Source organism: Haliaeetus leucocephalus, unplaced genomic scaffold, assembly GCF_000737465.1.
Source record: "Haliaeetus leucocephalus isolate CR32 unplaced genomic scaffold, Haliaeetus_leucocephalus-4.0 Scaffold251, whole genome shotgun sequence".
Taxonomy (NCBI): Eukaryota; Metazoa; Chordata; class Aves; order Accipitriformes; family Accipitridae; genus Haliaeetus; species Haliaeetus leucocephalus.
Genome location: NW_010972687.1, coordinates 6072018 through 6088295, shown reverse-complemented (window position 1 = coordinate 6088295; position 16278 = coordinate 6072018). Strand labels below are relative to the sequence as shown.

At 41.0% G+C, this 16278-nt stretch overlaps 1 protein-coding gene across 1 annotated transcript in view; it reads left to right on the top strand.

The window, feature by feature from the left end:
- SLC28A3 (solute carrier family 28 (concentrative nucleoside transporter), member 3) overlaps positions 1-15294 on the top strand; it is a 42777-nt gene extending 27483 nt beyond the window's left edge. The window contains exons 10-19 of the mRNA XM_010568741.1: positions 2022-2102; positions 3176-3256; positions 4282-4407; positions 5578-5708; positions 6523-6691; positions 8270-8467; positions 11606-11687; positions 12514-12612; positions 13178-13301; positions 15180-15294. Coding sequence (XP_010567043.1) covers positions 2022-2102; positions 3176-3256; positions 4282-4407; positions 5578-5708; positions 6523-6691; positions 8270-8467; positions 11606-11687; positions 12514-12612; positions 13178-13301; positions 15180-15294 — 1206 coding nt within the window. The remainder of the gene's footprint in view (positions 1-2021; positions 2103-3175; positions 3257-4281; positions 4408-5577; positions 5709-6522; positions 6692-8269; positions 8468-11605; positions 11688-12513; positions 12613-13177; positions 13302-15179) is intronic.
- Positions 15295-16278: the final 984 nt, after the last annotated feature.

The following is a 16278-nucleotide window of genomic DNA, read 5'->3' as shown; positions in this document are numbered from 1 at the left end:
TTTTGTTATGCCTTAGATAAAAGCTAGTCTGGACATGACAAATCATTACAATTACTTGTAATTAAGTGGTTGCTATGCTTTTCTGATGAAGACGTAACATAACAGATACCACATTAAGTCACTGGGGATTAAGGCAGGAGCGTTTAGTTATAAAGTAGTCCTCAACTTCTTTATGCAGTTAAGGCACAAATGATCACAACTGGAAAACAAACTCCCTGTTTTGTAAAGAAAAATGTTTCATCCAAGAAATGCCTGCAACCGCAAAAATGGAAAAACATGTTTTAAAGTTATTTAAGGTATTTTCAGAGGAATGTGCACAAGAAACTTGTCAAAGGGTGCCAGCTGCCACCCAGCATAGGCACAACATTGTCTTCTCACTCCTTCAGCTAAAACCAAACCACAGCTCTCAAACTGGAGAGCTTTTCTCATCCATTTGGAGTAAAAGACGAGAGGACACTTGCTTATGGTTTTTACTGTCCGGTACAGACAGCTGACCTTTGCATGTCTGCCCACGGCCTTTCCAGACCCATTTCCCTACAGGCATCGCAGCAGTCCCTACTTGTGCCAGAGTATGAAGTTGGCTAGAAGCCAGATGCCTTTCTGGCTAGCACACGCTTAGGAACAGGGAGGGGAAATGGCAGGAGAAAAAAAGGCAGGGGGGAAAGGTGTTACTTTTTACTGAACTAAACTTTCTGCTATTGCTGCATGGCAAACCACCCCTAAAGGATTGCTAAAAGGATCAGAGAATCAAACTCAAGAAAGCAGCCTCATGTTAACTTTGTTGAAGAGCACAATGGTATCTGTGAATTGCACTCTCTCTTTTCAGTGAAAGTTTCTGATCATCTAAATTGAGTTTCCAAACCTTTATCAAAATTGCTGATAGTACGAACTCTCCTCTAGAAAGCCACAGCTTCTATTTACTGAAAAGGCCTGAACTAACACAGTCTTTTGTTCTTTTTGTTCTGTTCCTTGCTTTTATTTATAATGCGTTATGCCCTCAGTTGAACACACATAAAAGATTCTTAGTGTTAGTGGTACTGTTTTAACTGTAACTGATCTGCCTGCCTAATTTTGAGCCTTTTGGGGGGAATTTTTCTTCATGTTGTACACTAGCATAGAAATGCTGAGATCCTGTGTATTTAACATACTTAAGAATCAAGTGATACTAGTTTTATTTAGGATGAAAAAACACATTTAATAACCCATCAGACAGTGGGTTAGGCATTCATACAATTCTTTTAAATTATATGTTTAAGGAAAACATTTTTCCTTCTGTATCCACTGAAATGTACTTATATTCACTTCTTATATTTAATAAATATACACCTATGAATTTGTTTTTAAACAGATTCTGTCTCTGTGTACAGTTACAGAGCTCTTGAATACTCCACGTTGGCATAATCAATGTTACAATTAAAGCAGAATAAAAGAGGTTTTTCTATAGTGTGCTATTAAAAGGCAGCTACACAGTATGGGTTTTCTAAGGAAGCTGCCCTTGATTCTGTGAAATCAAGTCAGCTACAACCGCAATCAAAATCTCTTCGACTTCTGTTTATATAGCAGTCTAAACTGTGGTTTTTAAACACAGACACAGAGAAGCTGAGCTCTGAATTCTACACCACAGTCCCATTGTATATATTTCTGTTCACTGTTTTCAAAGTCTACAGATGTACATATGCAAGTCTTTTTACGTGCCATTGCCCAGTAAATGTTTGAGCTGACTTAAACATGGCTATAAACTAATGCATATCATGTTAAACCAGACAGTTTCAAAACTGTTGCAGTCCTGTTAGAAAACTATATAGCTACATGAAAAATAGTTAATTCCACCACAAACATAAACAACGAGTCTAGAAGGTTAAAAATTTTACAGCGTAAGTGTAAACTTAATGATGACTTTTCAATACCTTTAAGTATATCTCCAAAAACATGAGCCTCTTTTTCAAAAATTAAATGGCCTACAGAATCAAGGAAAGGAAAACCACTCTAGAAGTGTTAATGATTTTGTGTCTCCAAATCAGGTCCTGCCAATTGTGGTTTTCTTCAGCACAGTAATGTCTATGCTTTACCATATTGGATTCATGCAGTGGCTCATTGGAAAGGTATGAATTTTTGCCAGTAGATATTCATTTGCCTAGTGTGGGACACTTCTTGCACACATGCAGCCAAACTGTAGCATTGGCCCAGACCAAGTTGCTTAGGGGTAGGCATATGAAAAGTAGTTTTTTATTTTTAATGTGGAAATAGTTCCAAATGTTACCACTGTAAAATCCTAACTGGCATCACATAGCACACTTTCCTCCCCCCAACCTGGTTTTATTGCTAACATCGTAGTAATGGTTAGATTTGCCTGGCTAGTTTTAGTGTTCCTGTGTTTAGATCCCATACTTGCTTAAATCTTCCTTTCTGCCTGGCCCTTTCCCAGCCGCTGAAGTGCAGGATGGAGCTTACATCCCAGACAGTGGATTTCTGCTTTCTACTAAGCATTGCAGTAGCAATTGTGTATACCTTCCTATCACAGATCCCCAGAATAAGATCAGAGGCTGGTTCCTCACCTCATGCCCTAAGTGTTCATTTCTGTCAGCTCCTGTGTCCAGTGCCAGTGACAACTAAGATAAGAGCAAGTCCACAAAAGTCCATTTTCTGCCCTGTCCACCCAGTGTACTTAACATTGAGCGAAAAGATCTTCCTGCATGGTGGTAGTTAAACCTCATTTGAAGATAGTCTTAAGAAGTCCTTTGTCCTTCTCATTCACAGAATTGTTACATAAACACCACAAACTTCACCTAGCTGAAATACTGTGCTAAAACTTCTATGAGGCATTTTTAGCCTTAATCTAAATTTCACCTTTTTTATCTTCCTATGATCCAAGTCCTTTGGACAGATACATAAGTGATAAGGACACATCAAAATACCTGCTTTGATTAATTTAGTTTAACAATTTAGTGCCCAGGAGGAGCTTGGGGTACTCTCCATTCTGTTAAATTATTCCTCCTCTGGCTTATTTCAACATGCTACTATTAAATGAATGTCCCATATCTTGAAGCTGAAATCATTAACTCAGGAAATATTGTAAGGTGTCTCAGAACTTTTACATTGACATGATTAATTCAACAAGTGCATGGAATAGGCAAGGCCAATGTGTTTTGTTGTTTTTTTCTTTTAATCATTTTAGGTTGGTTGGATAATGCAAATTTTCATGGGGACAACTCCTGTTGAGTCTCTGGTAGCTGCGGGTAACATATTTGTGGGACAGGTGAGTTGGAATATAGAAAAACATGCTAGCACAGGATTACTGAGTATTGTGAAATACTGCTGCTCAGTGAGCATCTGTGTATAAAAAAATCATCATTTCATATGAAGCTAGGACTCCAGTACAGCAGGACAGGTGGTTGATTTCCAGAATTCCAATACGTTCATATGTCAGCAGTGATGCACAATGGGGTGGGTTTTGGAAACCATGTGTTTTCCCAACGGAAGGTCAAGCGTATATGTAGGTCATAGAGCTCTCTTAAAAAGACTGCCAGACTACTCCAAGGCTGTGAAGAAATAACAATATCAGGTTTTTTTCAATTGAAAAGGCAAATGGTGTGAAAAGAGGGCATATGAGTCAGGCACGGGCAAGAGAGACAGACAATGCAGAAAACTGAGATCCAGGGCTGGCTGTGCAAGGCCTTAGCCACAAAAGCATGGGACAGTCTGGGAAATTCATTAAACCTGCACTACAGCAGTGTCTGTCCCAGGCTTCAGAGCAATGTGGAAAGATGACCAAGTAGCATCCAAGCCGAAAAGCAACATTAGCATATCAGTTATTTAGCAGTGGTGCATCACTATATCCCAGTGCTTCAAGATTTAAACTAGTACCTCTTCATGACACTGCCTCCAGCATGTGCTTGCACATATGCCAGAGGGGCTGGGAGCTTTAAGCTGCCCGTAGTGGCTAGTACACATTTCCCTTGACACACAGCCTTGCCTGTGCTGTCCCTAACTCACTCAGAATTGGATTAGGATTTCTTGGCAATTTCATTGGACCTTTGGGGCAGACATCAAACCAGCAAACATTGTCTTCAGACAAGATGGATGTTGGTACAATTTTCCTTCTTAGGGTAAAAAAAACCCCAGCCTATTAATATTCAGAGCACTCATTAGCACTAAGATTAACTAGTCAAAGACACCTAAGAAAGTGTGATGCAGCCACTTGTTTTTCTGCCCTGTTAGTAAAATAAACCTCTGCGGGTTTGTTAGGAAGTTCTTAATTTGGTAGTTGTTTTTCACTTCCAGACAGAGTCTCCTCTCCTGGTACGGCCCTACTTACCATACATCACCAGATCTGAACTCCATGCAGTCATGACAGCAGGATTCTCAACTATTGCTGGAAGTGTCTTAGGAGCATATATTTCTTTTGGGGTAAGATGGGGAAAGAGAACTGGAAAATACACTGTTGACCTGAAATCAAGTCAATATAGAAGCCCAGCTAAAATGCTTTGGAATTATACCTGAGTCATTCCCATCTTTTTTTTTTTTTTTTTTCTGAAAGAATTAACCACAAAAATCCCCTGTATTCTGACAGTAAAAAGGATACCAAGGTCTGGCCTTCAAGATACTGTTAAGTAGCACAAACACCTACCTAAGTAATGCAGAGAGACTTCCTGCCATAGCTGCATGGAAATGACTGATTTGAATATCTTCCTACAGTCCAGATGAACTGACATGTGGAATTTACTAATTAACTGATCAACCCTCCCACTTCTGTGGCAGTGATATAGATAGAGTCCTTCAGGAACTGTTGCTAGCCATATGACCCTAAAGACCTGACTTGTGACTGAGGTTCTAGTGATGCTGTACAAACATGGGTAGTAAACATCTTATCTGCTAAGGGGCTGGCAACACAAAGGCAGAAAAACAGGGCTGAAGGTGTGATTAATGATCAGAGTCACTGTGGGACGGTTGATAAATATATTAGTTCCATATATGAATAAAATACAGTGGAGAAGCAGAAGTAAGAAGGGATTATTGGCCAAAAAGACCAAGAGAGTAAGAGAAGAAAAGGACAGATGGAAATACTGTAGAAGTTAGCAAAGAAGTTGTTTTGTGTAGAAATTTGTGGAAGAAGGGTTGAAAGAGGAATTGAAGACTTTCTGTTAGGCCAAGTAAATTTTTTTTTTTTAAAATACAACTTCAAGGGACAAAACCACTTTTCTGCCACTACAGAGCACGCAGGGGGTGTAAAGGAAGGCTGGCTGGCTCTCAGTCACCTGCTCTGCAATTGCTACGCCCAGCTGCACTTGATGTACCTGGCTTTTTGTTGTTTCTTTTGCCTTCTGCCTTGCCACTGGAGAGGAGTGAAGCAGTTTGCCTCTTGGAAAGATTACTGCATACTTTCCACTACTTAGACTTTTCGTGTCTCCAGTTGGCTTTTCTCCTGTATTGCTCATTCTCTTCCTTATGAGCAATATGAACTTTTTAATGACCCCCTGTAGAAAAATCATCCAAGCATCTAACAATTTTAATTGCTTTTCTCTATGTTTGTGCATGATGTAGTTATCACAGCATATTTTCTGTCACATGGAATTCTAGGTTTCCGCCTCCCACCTACTGACTGCTTCTGTCATGTCAGCACCAGCATCATTAGCCACCTCCAAACTATTCTGGCCCGAAACTGAAAAGCCAACAGTAACTCTGAGGGGTGGCCTACAAATGGCAAAAGGGTAAGCTGATCTAGGCTCTAGTGAATAGTAACACTGATGCAAAAATGGGGTTTGGAAAAATAACTCCTCACACATAAGCTTTAGGGGTAGTACTTGATAGATGTGCAATCAATAAATTAATTACACACCAATATACCCCAAATGAGTAGTTTGTGCATTCAGGTGCAGCATGGCCTATTACAACATATGGTGGTATCACTACCCATTGGGATAGGCACAGAGACAACAAGGACCTGGGCCAGATAGTAAACTCTCCAGAGAAAGAGGGAAATGCCTACCTCAGGTGAGCCACCACGAGGTTTTTCCATTTGCTCTGTTGCTCTTTGCTTTGTAATAAATCTGTAAATGCAAACATACAAAAGCAAAGGTGGAGCAATCGTTTCAACAATGACAGCAGTGAACTTGTTGGCCATCTGCAGGGAGACTCACTTGCCTTGAGAACAACAGGCAAAGGAAAAACGTTTGTAAGGAGCTGTTCATGAATAGATGGGGAAAGGGGTGCCTGAAAGAAGAACAATGCCCGCTCCCCTGTCGCAGTGGAGCCACAGGCAGTCACAGTACGGAGACCTGATCCAGATCATGCCTAACCCCGAATGTGCCAGAATTCATCCTCAGGGCAACAAAAGCATACCCTCCTACTGGCTCCCATGAGGATCAAGAGCAAAAATCTACTCTAACTCATCCTTATTTTCCCTATGAGTGAACAAACAGCGTCAGTAGTAGTTTTCTAATCAAGTCCATGTAACTTTTAGTTCTGTGATTTGTTCTTGAATTAAAAAATGTTAACACCCTGATTTTCTTTTCATTGATAAAGTGAATCAAAGAACCTGCTGGAAGCAGCCAGTCAAGGTGCCTCTACCTCCATCCTGCTGGTAGCAAACATAGTCGTGAATCTGATCTCCTTCCTTGCCCTGCTGGCTTTCCTTGACTCAGCCCTCTCTTGGGTGGGCAATCTGTTTGACTATCCACAGCTGAACTTTGAGGTATGGTCTCCATGTCCTTTATGCAGCTTATATACATGCATAATTTGTCTTTCTCAAATTAAGTGCCTGTGTGCTTTTGTTGGGGGGGGGGCGTGTGTGTGATTTTTTTTAATATGATCTAGAAATGTGTGTTTTTACATGCATGTTCTTGAAAAAAATCTTTACAGCCAAAGGAAAATTGTTGCCATGTAAATATTTCTGTATCCATTAGTCCATGTGTACCTTCCCTCTGTGGTGTTCTTGCTAACTAGCAGAGTATGTTTACAGAGCATTGTATGCTAATACCTGCCTCTTCTGACACGGCAGTGCAGCAGATCTGTTGGTTACACACTTGCCAGGCCATTAACATATTCTCCAGCTAAACATTAAAGTGGCTTTAGCTTCAGAGCCCCATCAAGTCCTTAATGCTCGCTAGCTTCACTTAGACAAGGACACTGGGGCAAGTCTGAACCCACACCTACTCAATACCCATTAGTTCTCAACACAATTACATTGTAAAACTGCAGCCAAATCATTCAGCTGAGGAAACAGGTTTTAAACAGGATTTCTTTTTTAACCTAGGTCAATACATAATTTTTTGACCCAGTGCAACCATCTTGGTTCAGTGGTTTTGAACTCTTTGTTTTGCAAGCTCCTGATAAAAGTCCTGTGTGAAACAAGGATGTAACATTGCAATAAAGTGCTGCAGAATTGAATAGGCAGTCAGTCATAGCAGATGTGGCTTCAGCAATATTAAGATGTTACCCTGTGCAGCTTCCATACATTATCCCACTGCACAGACACCCACAGCAGAGATGGAGTAAGATTTGGACAGACAGATAACCCACAAGGAGTGGAGACCCACAGACATGTTGCATTCAGCCATCCATCCCTTTTGAGAGGCACTAACTTCCAGCCTTTTGTGGACAGAGAAACCAACCAGGAATAGTAACTGCTTAAACACCTCAGTTACATTCATTAAGGACAACCTGACAAAGCCCTTTCACAGCTGGAGCTATTTTCTCTCTTATATAAAAATCAGCGATACTGTGATATGGAATTTTTAAAAATTTGCATAGAACTTGTAAAGCTAAGCAAAAAGGTACAGCTTTAGTTATGTCTGATACACAACTTTTATGCAGAGAGAAGTCATTTGTTTACACCAGTTGGAGTCCAATAACCTGGTAATTAAGCATGTTCATTAACACACTTGATTTAATCAGCAGAAGAACTAGATTTCTCAGTTCTTTTATCAGCTCTTTTAACTCAACCCTCAGTCTTTGCTTCAAACACTGTGCCCAATCTGAAGCCATTGTGGGGGGAAAAAAGGCACAGAAACTTGTTTTACCTTAGGTGTAAAATCAGGGACATAGCTAATTATTTTGTTTTATCTATTTGGGTTAGTCTTTTAAAAATTACTCAGGCATACTTCACTGCTAAAACTGCTGTCTCCAAGACATGTTGGCAGTAAGAATTCAAGACCAATTTTCCTCTGCTGATACAAAACCATCCTTATTTTAAATTTAGAGAATTTACAACATGACATTGTTCTTTGACCAACCATATCTTTTGACCTGCTTTGTCTTACATATTTTGCAGAACATTTGTGCTTATGTCTTCATGCCATTCTCTTTCATGATGGGGGTAGACTGGGAAGACAGTTTTATTGTCGGTGGACTACTAGGTTATAAAACTTTCTTCAATGAATTTGTGGCTTATGAGCGCCTCTCAAAACTGATTCACAACAGAAAAAAGGGTGGGAGCATGTACATTGATGGTGTGAAACAGTATATGACTGTAAGTAACATTTTCTATTCTACCGATTTATTGGATCTAATGCTTTTCTGCTGAAACTCAACTTATTTTTTAATAAGGGCATAAAGAGATAATGGCTGCATATTGCCCTAAAGCATGTCTTTCAGTGACAGAGTTCAATTATGAAAATTCAGCATTGCTTTGTGAGGCTGCTGTGACTATCATCACACTAGCTATCTCAAACAAGCATAGCAAAAGGAAGGCATAGTTTTGGGGAACATGCAATGTCTCACAGGACACTGCACTTAAGATGAAGGCTGCCTTGAAGGTGAGTTTCTTCTTACCTCATTCTTAGCTAGCACTTGCCTATGAGATATATCCCAAGAAAATCCTGGGCAAGAACTGGAGGATTCAGTGGAGGATACAATGCACTGAGGAAGAAACCTATAGGGTGGCAATACAAAGGGCGTCCTAGTTGTGTGCACACGGGCAAAGAGCACGCAGTGATGAAGGCTGACCTTTGCAGCCATGACTGCTCCCCCATGCGGCATCCACATGCACAGCCTGTGCTGAATTTGTCCTCATTCTAAGCACAGGCAAAGAGAACCATGATATCTGGCTTTACACCTGCACTGGACTTTCTTCCTCAAATCAAAACAAATTGTCACTGTAGAGTACCCTTAATTAGGAAGCATCCTTTTGTACAGCTTTTATTCTTCATTTAATCTGGTGTGATGCTGTGGATACCTGCCTTACAAAACTGCAAATATGTTCATGACCACTTGTGTTCCTTATTACAAGAACATATTTCACAAGTGGAGGTGGAAAGCCAGGTGGTCTGATCAAATACTCACATGTTTGCCTGAGCATCCATTACCAATGTTCCTGGAACTCCTGGAAATAGGATCCTGGGCTAGATGGACCTTTGATCTGCCCTATTATAATCATGCTATGGTCTAGAAGGGGAATATGGCTCTGAACTTCTGAATGAGTGAATAGGTTTTTTTTAAATCCAGGAGTCAGCCTTAAAATGCAGACCCCATCAACCACATTCCACCTTTTTTTCTTTTTTTTGTTGTTTTAGTAAGATGTCATACAGAACCTCCATGTTCACTTCTAATACCTATAAAGAGCTATATTAACTTCCATAGTAAAAAACTCTAAGATATAAAAATAATTTTGATTCATAACAGAAGTAAAAATTGCGCAATAACCATTTTAATTATGGCACAACACTTCAGGTAAGGGTGCGCTTGACTTCCACTTTTAATTTCTCTTCAGTTTCAGAACCCTCTAACACATCCAGGCACAGATATTCAATCAAAGTGAGCAAACAAGCTGTCTTCTGAACTCAGTAATAACAAGGCTTCCTGTTTTCAGAGTGAGGAAAGTGCAAATAAAAGCAGGGAAATCACAGTACACAAAGCCTTTTCTAGGAAAAGCAGGTAGAGTGGGTACTTGAAAAGCTTTTTCCTGCGTATGTGCAGAGGGATTGAAAATTTCTACAAATTGCTTTTCATAAAACAGTAATGGAAACAGAGAAATTTCTAATAAACAGGAAATGTTCTAGAACACTCACTCAGGCATCTTCAGCTTGGGCCTAAAACACAGTAAATAGGAGTTCAAAGCTGCCAGGGGAACAAAAATCCATGTGCTGAGATATGTGAGGTATGTTGCCTCCTTTCCCCAAATGGTTGAACTGCATTTGTCTAAAGGTTTGCGAGCTTTGTAGCCTGATTTCACCCAAAGTAATTTTGTGTCCCATGAGGGGACCCTCCATGGGGGCAAAGGTCAACCCAAACTTGTCTCTGATATGAGGTCCAGACTGAGATGCTGTTGCCCAAGAGGAGGAAGGTGCCTGAAGGTAGGAAGGAAATAAGTCTCTAATGGGGATTCCAAAATGATAATGTCCCTCTGCCTGTTAGCATATCAAAGCATCCACTCTCTAGGAGACCACTTCCCTTTTCTTCTTCTGTGCACAGGGTGGAGCATGCACAGAGCAGCTTTGCACATGAATCCCGCTGCTTGTTCAGGGACAAAGAAGTCGGGGATATATACCAAAACTTGAGGTTTCAACAGAGTGTTATAGAATCATAAAATCATTTAGGTTGGAAAAGACCTTTAAGATCATCGAGTCCAACCATCAATGATGCCCACTAAACCATGTCCTGAAGTGCCTTGTCTATGTGCTTTCTGAATACCTCCAGGGATGGTGACTCAACCACTTCCCTGGGCAGCCTGTTCCAATGCCTGACAACCCTTTCAGTGAAGAAATTTTTCCTAATATCCAATCTAAACCTCCCCTGGTGCAACTTGAGGCCATTTTCTCTTGTCCTATCACTTGGTACTTGTGAGAAAAGACCAGCACCCACCTCACTACAACCTCCTTTCAGGTAGTTGTAGAGAGCAATAAGGTCTCCCCTCAGCCTCCTTTTCTCCAGACTGAACAGCCCCAGCTCCCTCAGCCGCTCCTCATAAGACTTGTGCTCCAGGCCCCTCACCAACTTGGTTGCCCTTCTCTGGACACGCTCCAGCACCTCAATGTCTTTCCTGCAGTGAGGGGCCCAAAACTGAACACAGGACTCGAGGTGCGGCCTCACCAGTGCCGAGTACAGGGTGACGATCACTTCCCTCGTCCTGCTGGCCACACTAGTTCTGGTACAGGCCAGGGTGCCATTGGCCTTCTTGGCCACTTGGGCACACTGCTGGCTCATATTCAGCCGGCTGCCAACCAGCACCCCCAGGTCTTTGTTTGCCGGGCAGCTTTCCAGCCACTCTTCCCCAAGCCTATAGAGGCAGTCCAGCTATGAACAACAAGCTGAGTTAAAGGTCTCTGACTCATTCCTTCAGAAAACAGCAGCTAAATTGCCACTAGTAAGATAAGAATTATATTTTGTCTTTAATTACTAGTACTCAATTCAACAAGGCACAGCAATGTACATGAAAAATAAAACCATCACATGGTTTATGAGTCCGCACATGGGCAGTGGGTAGGAAAGCCTGCACCTTTCAGCAAGACAATGAGCCTAGCTTGCGGAAAGCCACACACTGGGGCAGCAACCAAGCAAAATGGAGTGATTTCAGTACTTGGAGGCCTGGGCTGCAATACCATGTTTTCAGACCTCTAAATCAGCACAAGCTGTCTCAAACCACTCAACAGGATGTGTGTTTGTTTTCCAGGTTCGCTCTGAAGTGATTGCCACCTATGGTCTTTGTGGATTTGCCAATTTCGGCTCCCTGGGACTGGTAATAGGAGGCCTGAGTAAGAACACTTCTCACAGACAATTTATTTGGCAAGCAAATCCCGAAGAAAACACCCAAATGAACAGGCTGTGGGTGAAGCTTAGCAGCCTTAGGGGCTGAGCAGCTGCTCTGCTGAGACCTAGCACCCAACTGTGCATGGGGGGGTATCCCAGAGGGGCGCAGGCTTTGGTGTGGAGGTACTGGGAGAGGGGCTGAGGGGAAGGGGAGGGGACCAAGCCCTGCCAATAGGCCTCCCCGTCCAGCCCTTACACCATGAACCTGAGCTAGTACAGCCCTTGGGCTTCAGGAGGAGCAAACCATCTCTGTAGCCTGCTGGTCTGAAAGACAAGTTGGCTGTTTCCTGTAAAAATATCACATATATGCAGTAGGCTTATGGGCGTGGGGGAAGGCTTTTCAGATCTCGAGGGAAAAAGAAAAATTGAAAAACCATCTGGGTTCCTCACCGGGCTGGCAGCTGCCTTTACCCTGGAGCCCAGGTGGGCTCCGTGGTACCAGCAGCAGGGCAGCGTGGAGGAGCAGGACCCAGCCACGGGGCCAGACCCCAGTGCTGTGCCTGGGGTTTGCTTCTGAAAGCTGCCATCAGCCAGCACAGATGTGCGAACTGCCAAACCAAAGAGAAGTCTCCATTTTATACACAAGCCACCTTTTTAACAGAAAGCCAACATTGGCATTAGGCCTTCAAATGGCCAATGTCTCATTTTCCCTCCTTTTTTCTCCTAGTTCAAACTGCAGGGTGGGAATTTCTTGTGGTGGGAGAGCTGGCAGGTTCATCTTCTTTGTGTCTATATGTATTTATGTTTGACACACGCTTTTTTTCTTCCTAGCAAGCATTGCTCCCTCAAAAAAGAAGGAAATAGCTGGTGGTGCTTTCAGAGCAATGATTGCAGGAACTGTTGCCTGTTTCATGACAGCCTGTGTTGCAGGTACCGTACCCAAGTTTGGTGTCTCTTACAGTCAGTGACCACAGGGTGGCAGTGCCTCGGTACGATAGACACAGCTGAGCGACTCCGGTCACTCAAACGCTAGTATTTTCGGGTTTGGCAGAATTAAAAGACAATATGCGGAATATGAAAGGTTCCTGAAAACTGGGATATGAAAAGATTTATTTTATTTCTTCCATTATGTCTTACTTCTTTTTTTGTTAGTCTGTGTGTAACACATGGCTCATGAGCAAAGCAAGTTATAGCTGAGTTAAAATCCTTCCTCCACACCGCTAGCTACAGAAATACAGAAGAAATTATGGAGCAGAAACAGAGAAGTGTAACAGAGAAGGAGCGAGGGGAAAGCTGAACAACTTTTTGCCTTAATGTTAAATTGATATTTTGGGCTGGTAGTATTCCTACAGAGCAGTTAAGTTAATGAAACTGTCCTAAGGTGGGACTCAACAGTGGCCAGAATGTTTCATCTTACCATGCTCCAGTGACTGATAACCCCAAGTCTTATTTTCCTCTTCATTAGTCATTAAGAAAATTGTTAATTACTTCACAGGAATGCTGACTGTCCCTGGTCTGGAAATTCCTTGCCACATCTTATTAGGAAACACCTTCAACTCCACAGATTTCCCTGCCAACGGCACAGAGGTAGTTGAATGCTGCCAGCAGCTCTTTACCAGGTATTGAGGAACTCTTTATCCTTCTGTCAGCATAATTTAGGGAGCTCACATATTCTCTAAAAGCCTAATTTTTTTTTTAATTTGGCTTTTTTCTTAGGCACCTGCTATCCATGAACTTGCATCTTTTAAAGAAACGAATATTTAAGGCTGCTGAATTGCTTTCCTTTTCTTGGGCATTTCTCTGTTACATGCCAAACACAAACAGAACCAACAGAGAACTCAAAACATCTTTGTCCAAACCTGAGCTTCCCAGAAGGCTAAAAGATTCAGTGGTCTAGCTCAGGCTCATCTCAAATATTAACAAAAAATAAATCAAATATTTGAACTAACATAATGTTAACATAGTATCTGAGGATAACTAGCTGAAAAAAAGCCAAGATCTTTTCCTTTTGCTGTTTATTAATCTGGCTGAAGATAATAGTAATTGTGCCTGTTTACATAGAAAACTTTACACACATTCAAGGTAGAAAAATATTCTGAGGTAAATTGTATTTGATAATTCTCTATCCAAGATAGAGAAGAAAGAAATAATGGTATTAAATAAGGAGTATATTCAGACATACTTAACACTGCTTCACAAAGAACCAAAGTTCTATGTATTTAGATTATGGCAAGAACCTTTTAAATTTGTCCTAATGTGTTGCTTTTTTTTACATTTGCACAACTAATTGCTTTAGAAATAAGTACTCTAATTCAGCTTTTTTCCATGCTATTGAAAATAGAAGAACTTCATCCTTCTTTTCACATTTCTTTTAGCAAAGACAATGCTCTGACACTGAGCAACAAAAACATACAATGTAAATGTAACCGTGAAGGTGCTGTAATCTAACCTGCAAGAATTCTCTCAACAAAATCTCCAAATGGTGAAATTTTTCAGAATTTTTTTTATTTCACTAGATCTGCCTTCACACCCCCTCGCTTAACTAAAACAGGGTTTTTGTGTGTGTAGTAGAGAGGTATCTTGTTACATCTTCTTAGTGTCAAGACTTGTGGCAACTTGAGATTTCTTGTGGTGTTTAACTCCTCATGTTAGGAATAAAAATTCCAATTCTAACTTCAGGTGATTTTTTTCTCTCTCTATTATTCTTTTGACACACATTTCTTCCTTCTGTGTCTTGACATAAAATGTAGCTGTGAATATGGGCATGTACAATATGTAAGGTGGCCTTATTTTTATGGTAACATTTTTAGATTTCACAAAAAGGTAATTTAAGAAAATTATTCTTGTTGGTATCAAGATCACCAGCTTCTGCCTGAACATCAGTGCTTGCATACCACTGCAAGGAATTTCTGTTCTTGCAACCTCATGTTCCAAATGAGTTTATCATAACATTGAGCCAGTGTCAAAAACTTTTTTGCACAGTAAAAACCATCTGTGATATTGGGTACATTCCTTCACTTATATTTCTTCATCACTCCAACTTTTCCTCCTCACACTAATTTTAACTCTACCATTTTGCTACAAAGACAAGAACTTGCTCTGTTTTCACCAGAATCAATGTTGAGCAAATGCTTTGAAGATGCAAAAACATTGAATAGTGAAGTGAAACCCTCAATCATTTCAGTTATCTAAGAAGATATACTTGGGGCAGAAGGACTTTATACAGAAAACCAGGCATCACCCCAGTAAAAAGGGAGAACATCTGGTCATGGCACATGGCTGGTGTTTGGAAAGTCTTCTCTCTGTTTCATTTCTCATGAAAATTCTAACACATTTAAAGTTGCTTTGGAGAAACTACGTGTGTGTGTGCATGTGTATGTGTGCATATGTGTGTATATATACATGTACTACATATACAGGGGGGGAGGGGGGAGAGAGAGAGATTCCCATAAGAGAAAAGGAGTATATCTGATTTCTGCTTTTGTCTCCTTCTCCAGTGTAAATCATTCACAGGAGATCTTCCCTGGAGGAAACTACAGCCTGAGTTCCTGGAAAGGATGTTGCCAAATACTGCATCAACCTGCTTTTCATTGCACTTGGATTAAGTCTTAATTGGGGGGCCGGGGACAGATCATAAATAAGAGCTGTGTTCCTTGGTAGAAATTTCCTTTTCCACAACAATTGTGAACACCCCTACCCCCGCCTTTTATTGTCCATCTCTTACCAGCCCAATTCCTCTGACTTGCTTGGAATTACTCATAAATTAAACTAGGATAAATGCAAAACACCTCTTTTTGCAAATGTCTTCTCCCATTACAGATCAGAAGAGGAGAACATTTCTGAGCTCGATACTCATGATTTCATTTCTACCCTGAAACCGATGAATCTGTAGAATTAAACTGCTGCAGGCAAGAACAAAATCAGATTCCGAGGATTTTGAGTGTCACTTACAGAAAGCTGTGAACTAGAAATAATAGTTAGAATTGCCATCCATTCCTAATACTATTTCTGCTCTTTTTGATACCGAAGAAGTGGTTTTACTGCACGAAGATAAATGACTCTGTTCTCAGAAATCTCTGCACATTTCTTCTGGTAACTATGGCTGCACATGAACTGAGCCGCTAACATGGGCACCTCACCAACTTGGTCACTGAAGCACCCAAATCAGGGACTAGCCACTGTGTGCCCCAGTCCCCCTCTTTCTGCCCCCAGAGGTATCCAGGCCACATCTTGATCCAGGAGGTTGGCTCCTGTTTGGAGATAACTCATATAAATGGAAATGTCCAAATTCCGAAGAAAGTTTCCTGTATCGATTCTTCTCAATCTTTGTTATTAATAATTGTGAAAATTGAGCCTGGAGTCACCACCCAGGAGCTCAGAGCAGTATTCCTACCAGAAACAACAGAGCTGTGCTGCAAACCAAATGTGAGTAAAATCAGGTCACAATCTGACTACTCCCTGTGAAAGCAAATTTAATAGATCTTGAACACCTCTATAAAATCCTCTTGAAGACAAAAATCTGCTATGTTTTTAAGCTTCAGACCTTTCATGACTCCAAAATTAAAAAGTTGTTTGCAGATTGTTTTGCAAAAGATT